This window comes from Ischnura elegans, chromosome 8 (genome assembly GCF_921293095.1).
Source record: "Ischnura elegans chromosome 8, ioIscEleg1.1, whole genome shotgun sequence".
NCBI lineage: Eukaryota > Metazoa > Arthropoda > Insecta > Odonata > Coenagrionidae > Ischnura > Ischnura elegans.
The window spans coordinates 61,674,088-61,691,795 of NC_060253.1; the positions used below are offsets into that span (position 1 = coordinate 61,674,088).

The 17,708-nt window shown below is 40.8% G+C and overlaps 1 protein-coding gene and 1 non-coding gene across 2 annotated transcripts; one reads left to right on the forward strand and one right to left on the reverse strand.

The window, feature by feature from the left end:
- Window positions 1–1,814: 1,814 nt before the first annotated feature.
- Window positions 1,815–17,328, reverse strand: LOC124163931. The gene is made up of 4 exons (XM_046541045.1): window positions 16,565–17,328; window positions 11,782–12,016; window positions 9,846–9,995; window positions 1,815–3,748 (listed from the first exon to the last, which is right to left on the reverse strand). Exons 1-4 carry the CDS (start codon window positions 16,673–16,675, stop codon window positions 3,348–3,350), a joined length of 897 nt encoding a protein of 298 aa, XP_046397001.1. The 5' UTR covers window positions 16,676–17,328; the 3' UTR covers window positions 1,815–3,347.
- Trnak-uuu lies at window positions 7,229–7,301 on the forward strand. Its single transcript has one exon. It is a non-coding gene; the product is annotated as a tRNA-Lys (tRNA).
- Window positions 17,329–17,708: the final 380 nt, after the last annotated feature.

A 17,708-nucleotide genomic window follows, 5' to 3' on the forward strand; every position in this document is an offset into this window, starting at 1 on the left:
TAATTGGATTAACATGGATATTGCACGGATGTCATATGTTAACGCCGACAATGTTGTCTGAACGTTTTTGGGATATTAATTGCTGCTTGGGCAATGGCACATCTCCCCCCTCAACCTTCCCAACCCACTCAACCATACTATATTCATGACAGCCCGCTGTGCTGATGCTCATGGAGCTAAGTTGCACTTACGATGTAGGTATTCATTCACGGAAGTAATGCTGTCTCCAGACAGGCTCTTTTACACGGGGCGAGATATAGTGCGGATTTCCTATTTTTATATCGCCAAAATCGAAAGATTATTACTCGTGGAGTACGTATTTCACGCTTATAGATTTTTAAATGACTATACCTATTTTTCGCGATTACATGAAGAGTGAAAATTTTCATGCGAGCGAAAACGCCACGACTAAGTATGAATGCTGGGAATAGCCCTTGTGACGTCATTCTGGTTCCGGCTTCCGCTGTGTGAGGCCACTTTGGTGCGAGGCTCTGAGCGCCGCTACGATGCAGGCTGCTAGCAGGTAGCTGAGTACCCTGCTAGCATGTAGCGCTTGGCTTAAATAAGGGTTATTAATACCCTATCAAACGAAGGAAACTTTACGACCTTAGGCAGTTTTAATAGGTGATTATTAAGAGATGTTTCCCTGAGCTCTGTGCCTCATGCATGCATTGGTAATCTCAGACGATGTAAAACTCGTATCTACTCGTCTAGCATCTAGGTCCCTATGACGTCAGGTGCAGTGGCATCGCATGGGCGCCAATCTGTCCTTTTTCAAATGAGGTTAAAATTTAACATTGCCATTCGTTTAAACTGGGATTTCTAAAACCAAATAATTTGTATATTATGAATGCACTAATGGTGGTAAGGAATCGCAATCAATGCCTTTCGTTTTCTTTGATGAAGGAAACTACCCTATTGCGCAGTCTGACGTATGTACGAAGGCGCAATCAAAATTGCGTCGTGTAAAGCGGTGCATTGCTAGAACTCATGCGAGAATGCGTGGATGCAAGACGGCAAAATAGCCCCCTTCTCTAATTCCAATCGCGCATTCTCGCAATTTCGCCGCTTTTTCAGTACTAATCTGCGCAATGATGTTCCCCGTGTAAAACGGCATTGAAGCCTGAATTACAGGATCATTTTTTCCATCCCTTTGGAGGGACGGCTCCAGCGATGGTGGAACAAATGAGCATTTCTAGCGATCATTTTCCTCGATGACTTGAGGGATGGTATTTCCATCCCTTTTCCCATCACTCCGCACGTCCTTTTTCCGTCTAATGGCACTGTTCTGCTAATAGCGATTGTAACACCACTCTTGGCTTTTAATTGAATGACAATTGTAAATATGGAAAGTGACGGAATAAGCGATGGGAAAAGGGATGATGGGAAGTACCTTGTGATTCAGAAAATGATGGGTCGAGCTATCACTCTTTTAGTTCCTGAAAAGCTATCGCTGGAGCTATCATTCTCAGGGGCAAAAAAAAAAAAAAAAAAAAAAAAAATCCGGGTAATTCAGGTTTAAGATAATCAAGACTCGACGTAAATTTTCTTATGGACACCTCATCGGCGTTTTCTTTCATTCTTAGGTTTATATTTTGTAGGATTAGCGTACTTAATGGGTACAGGAAAGTAAAGGATTTCTCTTAAATTATATAATACAATTGAAGGTGAATCGAAGAGGTAAAATTAACGAAGAGGAAAACAGAGAAATTTCCTTGCATGATCAGAGAGGATAGGAAGCTTTTGGAAAATGTAAGGGAATGACACGAGTAGGTTGCTGGAGGATTAGAATCATTGAATCCGTTGTAAATAAATACAATTGTACAAGTAAAATTTTATTTATAAAACATTATCTGCAGTAATGGCTGTTAGTTTCACAAAAACTGGAAAAATAAATAACTTCCTTCTTTAGGAAGTTTTTAGCTACTTTCCGTCTCTCTTGTGCGTCCTTTGCAATTACACTCGTGAAATTTGGAGTAGCTGGATAGAATATTTTGTCATGATTAAGGTATCAGTAGATTCCATTCGATGTGAAAGTTCATGAGTAAAATATCACGTGCGAGCGGGAGAGGTCTATGGGCTCAACTCCTCCCAGAAATATCTGGGCGATACAGTATCAAGCCCACACCCTTCAACTTACACCCCCCCCCAAAATTTACTCCCTCCTCAGGTGAATCCCTCGCAGAAAAGTTTTTCTGGCTGCGGATTCCGTATCGAGGGTCATATAAATGATCACAAACCCGAAAAAAAACGATTTCATGACCGCTGTGCGGTTTGTGTTCAAGGAGTAGAAAGGATATGTCATTAATTAGTCTGGGTTCACAACAAGTGAAGTTACGCTGAATTAAGCTGCTGTGAACCAGGCTTAATTCAATTGTTTTGACTTAGTATAATGAAATCTAAAAAAAACTTGGTAATCACACATAAATTTAATACTGTACGACCTGGTTTTCGACGTCGCGGGTCATAATCTGGTATCAAATCATCACCACATGATGACGAGCCGCGTCGAAACTTAGGTCGTACAGTATTTAATTTACGTGGAATCACAATTTTTTTACATTTCATTATGCAAAGTCGATTCCATGAATTCACACTCGAGACGACGAATTATACGACTGTATATGACTTTCTTGTTTCCCGACGTATGATACTGGTGAAATCTTCTCGGTTTTTCCACCGGGTGAGTTGCTTGTAGGCTAATATTTCGATAGCTACCCCGGCCATCGTCCTCAGGGTATAGCTTAAATAACCATAATGATTACCAATTTTTATGCCATTCGCGCAGAAAAATCGGCGTCCTAGTATCGTTACGCTCTCCACTCTTGTGATCGATTTCATCTCTCAATGAGCGGTTCTTTATGAACTAACAATGAATCGGGGCTCTAATGACGTCATCAACTCACGAAAAGAGGGCACCAATTTTTGTTTCTTCTAATTTTAAAACAAAGAGAGAATGGCTGACTGATAATAACTATCGAAATGTCGGCCTATAAGCAACTCACCCGATAAGATTTCACCAGAATTATACCATTCAAGGGCGTACCCAGGATCATAACTAGAGGGGAGGAGGGGGACAAGTCGTGGTCGTTCAAGTTTTAAGTGTAACATTTTAGCACAGAAAAGGTTAATGAAACCAAAATTTTAAGAAAGTTATCACAGCGATTTATTCCCAATCACTTGCTTTAAAAAATAAAGATTTGTATTTCAATTCTCTGTCTTATATTTATTATCATTTCTCTTCAAAAGAAAATTCCTGCCGCCTCCTGCTCCCCGCTGGGTACGCCCGTGATACCATTGTTTTGAGTTTTGTGTCATCTAGGCGAGAACATGGTAAAGTAAAAGTTCTACGGCTCGTCGTCGCCGTCATCATCATTGTCGATCCTATCGGCTGGGTCCACGACTTCTGCCGGTTTTCCCTCTTCCTCTTCCCGCTCGTCCTCCTCCTCCATTTCCCTGTCCTCCTTGTCCTCTTCCTCCCTCGTCTTCCGCCTCTCCTCCCGCACCCTCCTCTCCTCCGGCGACTCCTCGTACACCACCTGGTAAGCCATCGTGTCGCCCTGGTTCTTCCCTCCGGACCGACATCCCTTCTGCTCCACGTTGCTCACGTACTCGAGGTCGACGCCGTAAGTGGGCAACTTGTCCCTCAGGAACGCCAACGGACCGGGGCTGAGGTTTCTTTGGCGACTAAGGATGAAAGCCGACAGGAATCTTCGGGCCCTCACCTGCCCGCGCCAGCCTCCATATCCTGCGAATGATGAAAAAAAATTAGTCTAAATAGTGGCGTTGCAAGAGGCAGTGGCGTATCGAGGGGGGGGGGGGGGGGGGGGGGGGGTTAAAAACCCCCCCAGAGCTCAGAGAAATTTTTTAATTTAATCCATTTCACTTAATGGATTAGTATTACTTATATAAAAGTCTTAGGATTAATCAAATATCCCTCAGAAAGCCGTAAAACTCGCGATTTGGAACCATTAATCTTAAAAAATTTCTGGAGGAGGGCCCCCGCAACTCCCACTTACCCTGGCGGGTATGCAATACCCCAACACCCCAAAGTATTAGTTGCTCTTAAAGCCCCCCCCTAGCCTAAATTTTTGGCTGCGCCCATGGCAAGAGGGGCGTCCGGGGGCCCGGCTCTCTCCCCGCCCCCATTATATAAAAACACCATGACTTTTCTTCATCATAAAAGAAAACAAAATATTGATTCATCATGAATATAATCATGAATTTACAAAAGATTTATTTGAGAGTTTTTCGACAGTGAAAAGTGTTAAAATTAGCATAGAGTTTATATTACTAAGAGTGTAGAGTATTTATGAAAATTAGTTTAAAACCTTCTACTTAGAACCCAGTTTTTCAAAAGTTTTCTTCTGGTTTTGGACCCCGGACTAAATTCCTGGTTACGCCACTAAGACTATTGCGGCTAAGAGGCACTTCACAAGAGTTTTCCAACTGTGAATCTATATCTACCATCCATATGAACAGAAAAATCTGCGGAATATTCTTAATTACCAAGTAATCTTCCCTTTCTGAAGGAACAGCAAACCTTGGTTTCGCTAATGGTAGCCCACGTCGCCCTTATGATTGGCGTTACGATATGGCGCTGAGATTCTTCCATCCAATGCCCTTCCTTCCCGATCCGAAAATAACTCCTACATAAAATATAGCCAACATATTCCGAGTGTTGTCTAATTTCAATCCTTGTTTACGTGTCATTTCTCTATTATTTGTGTACCAAACAACTTTATTGTTATGACTTGATATTTTCATGAACTTTGTGCTTTTGAGCCAATTTATTGTAAATTGTGTTTTGCTCCAGGGGTATACCCAGAGCATGAATAAATATCTGTTCTATTCTATCCCTACCCTGGAGGCGGGAGGCTTTCGGGGGATCTATCCCCTCATCCCCCTCTCCCCCCCTCCCCATACTTACGCCACTGGTCTTAGCCTCCATGTTTACGAACGAGTGTTTATAACTTAAGCAACGGCAAGACAGATTATGAAAGAGGATATGTGCTCCGAATTAGTTCCATGGAGAGAGAGGGAGAGAATGCACAAAACGGTTTCTAGGATTTAAAAAATAGTATACCTTCAAGTAATTTTGTGCAAATTACACCGATGCTAGGCCGATTTAAACGGCTTTTTGCACAAATAAACCGGATAAAAATATGATGCTTCCGCAATTTAAAAAGATTATTCCACAATTGGGATCGGTTCTGGGAGATATGTCCCAAATAAGCGGCTGCCCCTATTAGCTAGTGGATTCAGATAACGGAATCTACCACAGCAGGATAAATACGCTAAGCCAACAACATGTGAACAAAAGAATCGATGAAAGCTTCGATAAATAGCCCTTAACATAATATCACAGATATATACACTGTGTATATATATGTGCATAATATCACGTTCATGTGCGCATTTATTCCAATTTACCTTTGACAGCACCTCAGCTCCGTGACTGGGCGCTTAGCGCAACGTCTTTCCACGAGTGTCAGCATATCGGGTCGCCATAAATAAAATTTCATCACATCGCTTGTTATATTCTTCGCACTGCTTAGTAGTCGATTTAAGATGAGATTCGATTACCCCAAAACATATAGTCGTAAATAATTTTTTATGTAAACAAGAAACAGGGTAAAGACAATAAAGAAACGGATGTTGGTTGAATAATGACGAAAAAACACTGCAATCCCTTCATTTGTCCTCATAAGGAAAAATACATACACTAACAAATTATCTTTAAATAACAACAAAAAATCATATATGAAATACACTTAAAATTCTAAGTATTCAAATTACCTCATTGAAGATGGGTAACTATCCACATACCGTTTTGTGGGCCTTTTTCGTGGATAGATGACGTCTATATTCGTATTTTATATGAATATAAAATATTGGACTATTTCGCCATTTTTCCTGAACATGAATGATTGAAAAAATAACGCATGAAATTAAATACTATCAGGATTAATGGTCATTATTTAAGTTTTATAGTAGCAGTGGTAGGGAGTGTGAAAAGATCTGCAGCCCACAGAATTTGGCGTTACGAATAAAGTTTACCTTAAATGTAACAGTTACCGATGGTTAAATTACTCCTTACTCATATGTATTCATTCCATATTTATACCCGATAGCCTGAAAGGGACGTATTCATAGCCAATAATTCACGCATAAACAACAACGGGTAGGGTTTCTGAATGCGGTCCCCAGTGGTGTCACGATTAACAAAAGATACAATAGAGGTCGCGGGTTTGAGTCCCACCAGGGTATGTGTCCTCAATCCAGGGCATGGTTATTCGTGTACATTTAATAGTAAAATTTGTTGAATACCTCGATATAAAATGGCCAACAAGAGCTGTATTCGGGGGTTTGGGAATAAAATAAAACGCAACACCTCTATCAATTTTGATGACTCCAAATTCCTAATTTATACATTCGTTAAACAAGTGTTTTCTAATAAAATGTAAAAAAAAAGAACTTGTAAAAAAACAGAGTAATATTTCACTTGCAAAACAAGCTTATGAAAGTGCGTTCCGGAACTGCTAATTTTACCATGACGTTACTGGTCATGTTGTATTGTGCAATGTTCTTATAACACTTTGGAATAATTGGGGGAGAAAATGGGTTCTAAAAATAATATTGCATGTGCACATCCAATATACGAATAAAAATACATTAAGTTTCAGAAATATGAAAAAATCGTAAATGGCAAGCCAATACTCACATAATCACTGCGCCGAAGCCGCAAATTTTGGGCTGTACCGGTGAGTCAAAAACTCACTCCAACCAGCCAATTGACAAATGCAATTAAATAAATGGCGCACGTGTATCGTAGCAAAGTCTACATTCATATATCATGACATTTTTGACTACACATACCACAACAAATTTGTCCTTTACTCAGGTCAGCGTCACCTAAAATTGACTGATTTCAAGCGGCTAGCATTGAATAATGTTTGCGAGCTCCATGAACTCCATCGACATAATACTAAGATAGTAGATATATTGAGGATCATGCTGCATAGGATCTGAATCCATTATTTGTAATTTTCTCGCAGAATATCGAAAAAATCTTAAGTCTAGCCTTTCTACGCTTAGGAACCACTACGCACCGATCCTTGCGCAAAGTAAGGGGAAAGTAACGGGACAGACGAAGTCCTGAGGGGAGGGGTACACAGCGCAGTACATTGTTGCTATTTATATTGCCAAACCTCTGCATTTCCAAAGAGCCCGGGTAGCTCAGTCGGTAGAGCATCAGACTTTTAATCTGAGGGTCCAGGGTTCAAGTCCCTGTTCGGGCGACATTTTGTTTCGAATTTTTTAAACGCTGGAGGACAATAGTTTCTTTCATACAACAGAGGACCCTTGTCAGAAACAAAACGCTTCCACACTAGAGCATATATCTATTTATATAAAAATTGAAATGTGCTGGAACATATATATGAATTTTTATAACGTATGGCATCAGATAAAAACATGCGGTCAAAATTAAAGTTCAGCAAGTGGACCGCAGCCTCCGATTCATATAATAATATACTACAATATCCTTCTCGGTCGCGACAAATTAAAACGCTTAAAATACATAAATTAAAATCATATTTTATAATTTATTCTCTTTTAATAATAATAGGTAATGGTTCGATTGTAATTTGTACATATTTAAAAAAATCATTAGATTCCAAACTTTGAAGAAACTTTTAACATTATTTAAGGCAAAGGTTGTTCTGCAGGATACTGCCAAGCGTGTCAGTGAAAGCCCACTGCGTCTAACTGGTTCTAACAATTCTTCATTGCCACGGATGAGCGGCTGGACAAAAATCGAACTGCCTTGTGAAGAAGAGGTAAATACATGCCAAACTAGAACGTAACCGATTTTTTGTGCGCTTTTATGTTCATGTTTTTCGTTACAATTCAATTGATGGTGTAGTATAATGTTTTATCTTCTTTCATGAAGCAGGTAATTGTGTTCTTAGATTTCGGGGGCGGAGAGGTCCGGACCCCCCCCCCCGGATCTCCCCCCTGGCTACGCCACTGGACCGCGTGAATGTGAAAATGATGGGTGGATCGATCATTATTTTTGTTCCTATCGCCGCACAGTGGGCTGAAATCTAAAAAAGCTGGACAAAACCTCGAAAATGGTTTTTTTGAGTATGGAAGTTGAAACTTTGCACAGTTGTTGCCAACACATTAGTGCATTTTTTGACGCAAAATATTTTTCATAGGCTAATTTTTTATATAAAATACACAGCCTCAAAGTTTAACAAATTTGGCGCAAATTGCCCGCTTTGAATTTTTTTCGAAATTCAGCATGTTTAAACTAATGTCACACCTTTAGTAGTAATTCAATGGCAACAAAAATTTATAAAATTGTTAAACGGTTTGTTATCATCGATTACCATTAACTTTCACTAAAACAGTTTCACTTTCACAGTCAGTAAAAATGGATAGAGGAATGAATTCATTTAGCTAAAGTGCGCACTGTGCGCGCGGGCTATTACTCTGACATGAGGGACGGAGAGAATGATCGAGTGATTCAGGCTAAAACAAATTAGTCACTTAACCATCGAAGGCAGTAGTTATCAACATCAACTCGGGCTGTCGAAGTCGAGCTGTTTATATAATCACCTCTGCCAGTTTTGAGCAACTTGTAGCGGGCCGCGCATGCGCAGCGAGACTCACGAGGTGCGTGACGTTGAGGACCTGGAGCAAGCTAACCATGACTCCTCATGAAAAAATCTGATTCTGGGACCAATAGTTGGCCCTAGCCAGTGGCGGATAAATATTGGAGGCGTTCCCCTTTCCCACGTACGGCCGCCCGCATTGCCGAACATTGCATATATATGCGGATTAAGGGATAGGGCACGGGGTGAGTGCTCCCCCCGGACGCTTAGAACATGGACAAAATTTTAAACTCGGTCCCGTTATCATTAAGTTTGTTATCTTTTGTGTAATCAACAATTGAGTTAAATGTAGAGGGTAGGTACTTGAAAACTTTTCTTTCGCACGTAAATTCAGGTATAAAAAGTTATATCTCTTGTGAAATAAAAAAAGAAGGTTGCGAACCGAGGAGGTATGACGCGAAAGTAAGACAATCATGAAGGCAACAGGGAGCATGTCATGTAAAGATAAAAATAATCCGAACTGATTTGTCCGCAAATCGCGAGTTAATAAAAAAAATATGAGCTGTCTACAGGAAACATAAAAGAAATCTGTCGTCATTATGTATGTAACTTATTAATATTTTAGCATTAATAGCTTTTATAATTAAATAAAAAGTATGTTTCGTCCAGTAATTGCTGTATGTTGCTTTAATCCCAAATATGAGAGGACCGTTTGCCTGTCAGACCATTGTGCCCCCCCAGAAAAAATCCTGGATTGCAGAACCACAATTGTAACTTTTATGCATCATAAGATGGCATTGTCTTTCATATGTGTATAATCAGTTTAAATAAAACTTTCTTAAACATTGCATGTGACTAAATTATTTTTTAATATGATAAAAGTATAGGTAGCTCAAAATATCTATTGCGCCCCTTCCCCTAGAGTTTTTTCTATATCCGCTACTGGCCCTAGCTCACGAAATCTACTGTTAATCACGCATCTACTGTTTACGTGACCGAAGGTCACGAATAAGGCCGAAATACGACTGGTTGAGCATGAGTGATGCGGGCTATCCAGCCAAAGAATACAAAGAGTAAAATTAATATAAGAATATAATAGTGTATTGGATGGCGTCACCTCAGGGAGAGTCGATGCCGCATTGGGAGTTCCACAAGGAAGGTGAGGACTACGAATGAACTCTACAAGGCATGGCCCATGAATTTCATTATCTTTGACCAACCAACCTGTGCCGACCACGTTGTGCAGAGGGGAATGCTGTATGCGGATCATCTCCTCCTCGTTGACATTCCTCTTGGGGTTCCTGGCACAATGAAGCAGAAGCGCCCACGAAGACGGGTCGGCGTCCAGCACGTACGTGTCGTAGATGCCGTCATCTGCCGGGTAAACACCACAACAACTTCATGAGCAATTACCACACATGTGCCCACACACTCATCTTGCATCGTGTGCTACTTAACGCCAGCTCGAGCGCAATTTTATTTTCTGAGAGTGGCGGATCTATCGGGTGGAGCGGCTATAGCAAGAGAACAAAAAGTAGCGGGAAAAAGTTCGTATTTCCCTAAATATTTCCAATAGACCCCCGTAATTCTCTAAAAAAAAAAACACACTAGATGAAATCGAAATTTTTGGTGGTCGCTACCAGTAGCGGATCTATTGGGGGGGGGGGGACTGTAGGGGACAATAGCCCCCTCCCCTTTGGATTCCAATTTACACCAGATAGAATGGACATTTTCTTCGGACCCCCACTACTGCTGGGAGATTACTTTCAGTTAGCCCCCCCTTGTCCCTATCCTGGATCCGCCACTGGTTACCACTATGCACAAAAGTATTTAGTTATATTTTGCGATACATTAACCCTCTTTAACGAATTGAAATACTAATTATCTCTAAACTTAGGGTCTATTTTACACGATTTTGGTATATTAAAACTCATTGGCATATCCAGAGAGAGGCTAGGGGAGGCTATATATTTATATATTAATTTGAATGCCATACGACTAAAAAATGAAGTTTGAACCAAATAACCCAATTTACAACTCTCCCGAATAAATCACAATGAGGTAACCCGCACTTTCATGCTATCAGGGAAAAAGCATGTTAAGGGAACGGTGTAATTGGGTTATAAATGGAGAAGAAGGTGCATCATAGAGTACTTTCTTTATACATGTTTTCTTGCAAAAATATACAACAGACATGAATACAATACAGGCAACAGAGTTCGGTACCAGTAAGAGCAATCATGACGCCTGCAACTGAATAATGGTACGCAATTTACAAATCTTCTTTAAAGACAATATTATAAGTAAAAATGTCGTCTGTAACTATTTGGTTATGAGTTGTTTCTTTGACACAGACGGATTTTTAAACCTTTTTTTTAATTTAGAATACAAAAAGTGTGGATTCGATGTACCTAGAGCGAATAATCGACATGGAAAAATCGAAACTTTTAAGTCAAATTGATGAGTAAATTTGAGAATGAGATTGTATTTTTCGTCAGAAGTCCGTGATTCAACATTTAAAATGAAACCTCATTAATAACTCTAGGAGCAGCATTAACGGAGCATGTACGAAATCACAGAAAAAGACCTTTCTGTAATAATAAACAGGGTGTCCCATTTCTCTTGACCACCCGAAATAACTTTTTGTCCAGATGCAATTTCAAAAATGTATCAAGCAAATGTTCATTAGCCGTCAGGAGGACATTAATCAGCAAGATTGCCTTCCTTGTAGCTTTGTTATTTACAAATATATGAACAGCGGTATGTCTTTTTTAAATGGCACCCTATATTTTTTATTCGGCAATTCATTTCCTCTCCTATAACTCCTCCTGTTCATATCTTTGTAAATAGCAAAGCTACAAGGAAGCAATCATGCTGATTAATGTCCCCCTGACGGCTAATGAACATTTGCTTGACACATTTTTGAATTTGCATCTGGACAAAAAGTTATTTCGGGTGGTCAAGATAAATGGGACACCCAGTATGTATATGATGTTGGGTTCAATCTGAGGTTAGAGGTAGAATTCAAGGTTATCTAATCTTGATTTGAAGTATCACTTGTAATTATATGTCAAATGACATATATGAAATAAGGCTTTAAAACTACAATAACCACATTTCAACAAATTTTAATAATTTAATTTTTTCCTTTCTCACTCACAAGGATCCTCGGTGTGTACCCAGTGCGCCGGGTTTCCCTGCTCGGGGATGTCCCACGTGAGGTTCCCGAGGAGAGTTTCCCTCTTGGGGTCATCGGCATAAACGTACGAGAAGATCATCTGTAGCCTGGGAGGAGCGGAGGCGGACAGCGAGAGGTTGGCCCGCATGCAGCGGTACGGCTGCGAACCCTCCTCGCCACTCGAGTAGAACTGTACAACGTGCCAGCCCCCGAGGATCTGCGGAGAGCGGGATGAACGGTGGTGAATGAAAACAAGGGTTATTGGACTATGAGCTACTGCTCAAATGGGGCAGAAATTTGCATTAAAATATTTTTGCCGAAGGAAATATAGGTATCGCACAGCATTCAAAAATTCGGCAATTCGGGGATCAGGTTGGTGTGGTAGCGAGTGTTAGCTTCATACCCTGTGGGCTCGGGTTCAAATCCCGGCGGTGGTAGAAAATTTTCAGAGATTGCCCGATCCCTGCTTGAATGTTGTGTGGTGGACATCTCAAGCGCGGCACTCCGTCCGTCGGATTGGACGTTAAGGCGTGGTCTCCTTGGCGCCTTTCGTTAAGAACCGGCTAATGCCGACGCCGGGTTTCTCTCCACCCTTCCGTAATGGCGCGAATGACCTCAGCTGTCGGTCGCCTCCTCCAAATACCTAACCAAACAATTCGACAATTCTCTGGCCCCTGAAAAGCTATCTTTGGAGACATCTCATAGGGGAGCGGAAAAATTATCGTGTGCTTCTGGATTTAGTAATTCCTTTTACTCCCGAACAATAAAGGGCTTTAATGCCAGTATACGTGTTTAATGAATGCTGGGTCGAACTCAAGTATTTAAATCTCTTGGCCCGCGCGCCATTTTTTTTTTCAAGGGATGTAGATATTGACTGTGTGATTAAAACTGTACGACGTGACAGACCCCGAGGGTCAGAATACAACGGGATGAACAATAGTGAATAGACACAAGGTTTATTGGCCAAGGATCTGCAGCTTCCGTGAGGCATAAATTTGCATCAAAATAATTTTGCCGAAAGAAATATAGATAGCATAAAACTATAGACGGAGTTTTGGGAGGATCCTAGCCCCTCCAACTAAATTGATAATTTGTTCGAAAAAATTACGAAACCTGAAGAAATTCCAAAACGTTTAAACCTAAGACGGTACTTTAAAATTCTCGTTTCAGAATCTATTTTTTTTTAATTTCCCAGGGGAGGGCCCCGTTTCACTGCCCCCAAACCCCCACAAGGATTGCTGGCCCCCAACGCAAAAATAGAAAAAAATAAAACTGATACAAAAACGTCTTAATTTATTTGTAATTTTTCTATAGTTCAGTATAGTAATTAGACAGTAGTAAGTAGTTAGTAATATAAGATAAGTATATATAGTAATATAGAATAGTAATAGTAGTTCAGAATTTCTTCCCCCTAAACGTTGCACCCAAAATGCTTATCCCTATCTTCCTCCTTCCCCGGCAATGTAATCGCAAATAGGCCCGACCCGATCCCACCTTATCGCACACTCACTCCAACCCGTTTGTTTTAACTTGTTGACATCAACTCAGGAAGCAGAGGCTTCAACGTTGGCCTCAGCTTTTGGTTACTGTGCGGGCAATATCCGCGCTCTTGTATCGATGCCCATTGAGGAGGCATCATTGAAAAAAAATTACCCGCTCCTTGTCGAGATATTGAAAAAAGAGAACTTGGAATTGTCCACTATTATAAAATTAATTACGACATTGTTTTCGTGAATTATTCTCGAGATCACCACCGGGTCAGGGACTGCATAACTGCTATATGCAATTCCTGACCCGGTGGCGATCCCGAGAACATTTCACGAAGTATATTTGCTGGGAAAGCACTGAATCCTTCTATTACGACCTAAGTTTCAACGTTCAATGCTACATCATCATTGAATTGATAGTTTGGGGCGTGACTCGGTGAAATTAATTTATGTTGAATCAAAAACCCTTGTAAATTTCACATCAATGATTTTAATAAAGACGATTTAAGTCGCTGTAGGACATCGTCAGGTGCAACTAGAGGATATTGGAAGAACTTATATACTGCTGTGAGTCAGTAGAGGTGGAAGGCTAGTCAGGTGGGGAATCTAGGAAGGGGGTCATTAAGTCATAAAAAGTTACCAAATGGGAGGCACACAACATTACAAAATGGAAGGATAAAGGTTGGTGAGGTCAACCTTTATCCCCCACCTACTCATACTCTTCCTGTATCCTGTATATGCACGAAGTCGCGCGGCGACGAAACTGGTCGTCATTAAAATCATACATGAGTGGTTGAGAAGCCAAAGGGTACAAGTGATTTTTTTCTCAACAGAGTTAGGTAAAGTTAATTGTTAGAAGAAATACACAAAAACTTGGTTGCCGAGGGATACGAGTGAGTCTATGTTCTGTGCTGACATCGAGGGGAAAATCAAATGCACTACTAAACATCTAATTAATACTATGGTTTGTTTTCTATAACTAATTTCTGTGCCTAACTCTGTGTAGAAAAAAATCACTTGTACCCCTTGGCTTCTCACCCACTCATATGTGAAATTTACAAGGATTTTGATTCAACGCATCATCATCACCTTGAGGATGATGTAGTATCATCGAAACCTAGGTCGTAATGAATTTTATTATCGTGGAAAATTGCCAGAATTATTTCAGTATGGAAAAACTCCTCTCCATTACGCTTGATTCTTCAAATTTTATAGGTGATGTGGATTTATCACGGACACAAAGAAACGAAAACACTCAGAAACACCACGACATTTCCGCATTAAAAGTATGTATCAAACAATAACTTATTTCATCATGCGTTGATTATGTGTGATATAAACCTTTGTTTAGTATGTAAATAAACAGAACAAATTTAGTACACTTAGTTTTGCACATTCTGCTTATGTCCCTCAGAAAAAACTTTCGTAGGTCATCAGGGGCGGATCCAGGATATTTTTCTGGGGGGGGCACAAGGGTCTGATAGGTCTTCTCGTATTTAACATTAAGAACAAAATACAACAATTACTGTAGGAATTTTCCCTTTATTTTGATATGAAAGTTATGAATATTATATTAAATGATTGAGGATCCGTAATACGCAAAATAAAACGAAATTAATGATAACCGTGTTAAAAATCTTGTCTATTTTTAAGCGTATGGATGGAGGCACGTGCCTCCCCCTAAATCCGCCTATGTAGGTCATTCTTTCACTATAGCGACAGCAAATGTTTGTATATTGTTTTACACGAGGTATATTTAGAGTGAGAAGAAATTTTATCTCGACAATGAAACATCTGAGAAACTCTTGCTTGGTATAATTGCCTTCGTCTCCACATGATCAGGGTTGTTTCATTGTGCTATAGAGAACCAATAATTTACCCTATTTTAGATAACGGTTATTTTCAATATTTCGCTCAGGATTGCTGACCGCCGACGGCCTAGCTGATGATGTAAAAGGAACTAGGGCACCATTCCCGAATCCGCACTAATAAAAGGCTTTTTGATCAGCGAGTTGTATACAGTTTCCGGGTCTTCAAGCTGGAATCTTATTACTTGGCGCGCGTTAAAGCTTTAAGGCCAGTTAACACTATAAAAAATTTCGTGCGCATTTGTTTATCCTGTGTGAGTAGTGTGTTGTTTGTGTTAGTAGAAGTTTATGCATTAATATCGAAAAATTTGACCAAAAAACATGAAACAAGTACAATCATTACAAGTTTCAAATTCCTTCAATCACTGCACATTACCTACGTTAATCTGCGTTTTCATGGTAACTGCAAAATGAATGCAACAAAATATTTACGTTGCCATAACTCAGTAACTAAGGGTTTGCGATCAGTGGCGGATCTGTGGGGCGGTTAAGGGGGCTATAACGCCCCCTTTGGCTATCCAATTTACACTAGATAGAATGGCAATTTTGTTCGGACCCCCACTACTGCTGGGAGCTTACCCCCTAACAGGGGCGGATCCAGGATTTCTTTTTGGGGGGGGCACAAGCAAGGCCGTATCCAGATTTTGTTCTGGGGCGGCACAAGGACACCTCGTTATACAAAACGAACGCAATGATAATGGGACCGTATTAAAAATTTCGCATATTTTTTAAGGGTCTGGGGGGCATGTGCCCCTGTGCCCCCTAGATTCGCCTATGACCCCTACTTAGGCCCCCATTTGTCACTGTCCTGGATCCGCCACTGGTTGCGAGCCCATGTTGAAAGGACCAACAATTCTTAAAATTGTCTCCCCTACCACCTCCTTAAGTATTACAGATTCCTCCTGAAACACCGTGTATACGCGGGTCACACCATGCATTGTAATGGAAGATTTAAAATAATTAGACGGAAGGTTTCATAGTGAAATAAACACTTGCGATTATCCAAGATTTTATGCTTTTATTCCAACCTATAAGGTTTCCATGTTACTACATCATCTTCAAGGTAAAAAAAGGTTTATTTTTTTTCTATCTTGAAAATGATGACGCAACTTCGAAACCCAGGTCGGAATAAAAGTTTATAATCATGGAAAATTGGAAGTATTTACATCAATGTGGAAAAATTCCACCCCATCACGCTTAGTTCTTCTGATTTTATTAAAAGGAGGGCACAATCCCAAAATCGAAATTTTACTTTTCGGCACACTTAACTACGTCAGACTCGAAAGAACTCGCAAAAATAAACATTTTCCACATCAATCCTCGCGGTGTCGACATTGAACGATCACAAACACGCCGAACGACGACAAACACAACACCGCAACACCACAGCACAAATTCCATTCCACCAACCGATTGCAGCTGGAAGTGTCGAAGTGGCCTGGCCGGGGGACATCCTTCACCGGGCAAGACGATGAGCAGCAGCCAGAGCGCCAAGGAGACGGCCTGAGTCCCGGTTGCCATGGTGCTCGCGACTCTCTGCAATCAGCGTCCTCCTGCCAAGCGCTCGTGGGACGACATCCGCCGGACATTCGGAGGCGCAGATAATGGCTCGCGAGGGCGCCGCGTGCACTGCAGACGCTTTCCCTCCAAATCTCCTCTCCCGCCCTCTCTTCGCCGGAAAACAGACGTGACGGCGGAAAGCTGAGCGTATTACGCAGGCTAAACCGTTTCAAACTACGCTGGTTTCTCCGAAATTGACGCCAGCAGCTCCTTTTGCGTGTCGAGTGGAATGAGTCACGAAAGATTTCTGTCCCCCAATGTTTTTTCCCTTTTGTTCGGTGAGTTTTGTGTGCTTTTCATGAACTGTCCGCGGGTAGGTATGCCACAGGCTACTGTGAAGCATAATATGAGAATAAATTCTCCAGGTGTCCCTTCGCGTTAGGGATGCTTGAGAGACAATAGTATCGTCACCTACTTCAGAGACTTGGACATAAGTTTCTCAACCTGAGGAATCCTTCAGGAAGGCGGACATAAATTTTGCCAATCCTACGTGACGAAGCATCCGGAAAATGGTCTCTCAAACAGTTTCTTGGGCTTCCAACTGGGTTTACAGTTGAAACTTTACCAAAGTTTCGACGTCGCAGCATTGCTTCGTCTTCAGGGTAAAGAAATTAAATAATAATTAACCCTTAATACGATGCCAATCTACGTCATCGAAACGTCAGAGGTTAAACTACACAACCGGTGGGAAACCCGAGAAGTGTATTATAAACATTCACCGGTAAAACAGTAGTTTCTAGCAAGAGATGGGAGTTTTCAATCAAAATATTTAGTTTAATTCAACTTGCTTAAATCTGGATAAGAAAGAGATTTAACTCTGCCACGCCTTCCCGTGCAAAGATATAAGCAATTGAGGAAAATATTTGCTGATAAAAAAATCATTTGGCTCGACTGGAGTTCGTTCACAGATAACCAGATTTTTGGTTAGACATACCGTCGGTTATGCTTTCATTGTTTACTGATTATATAACTGAACAGAACTTGGGAGAATCGA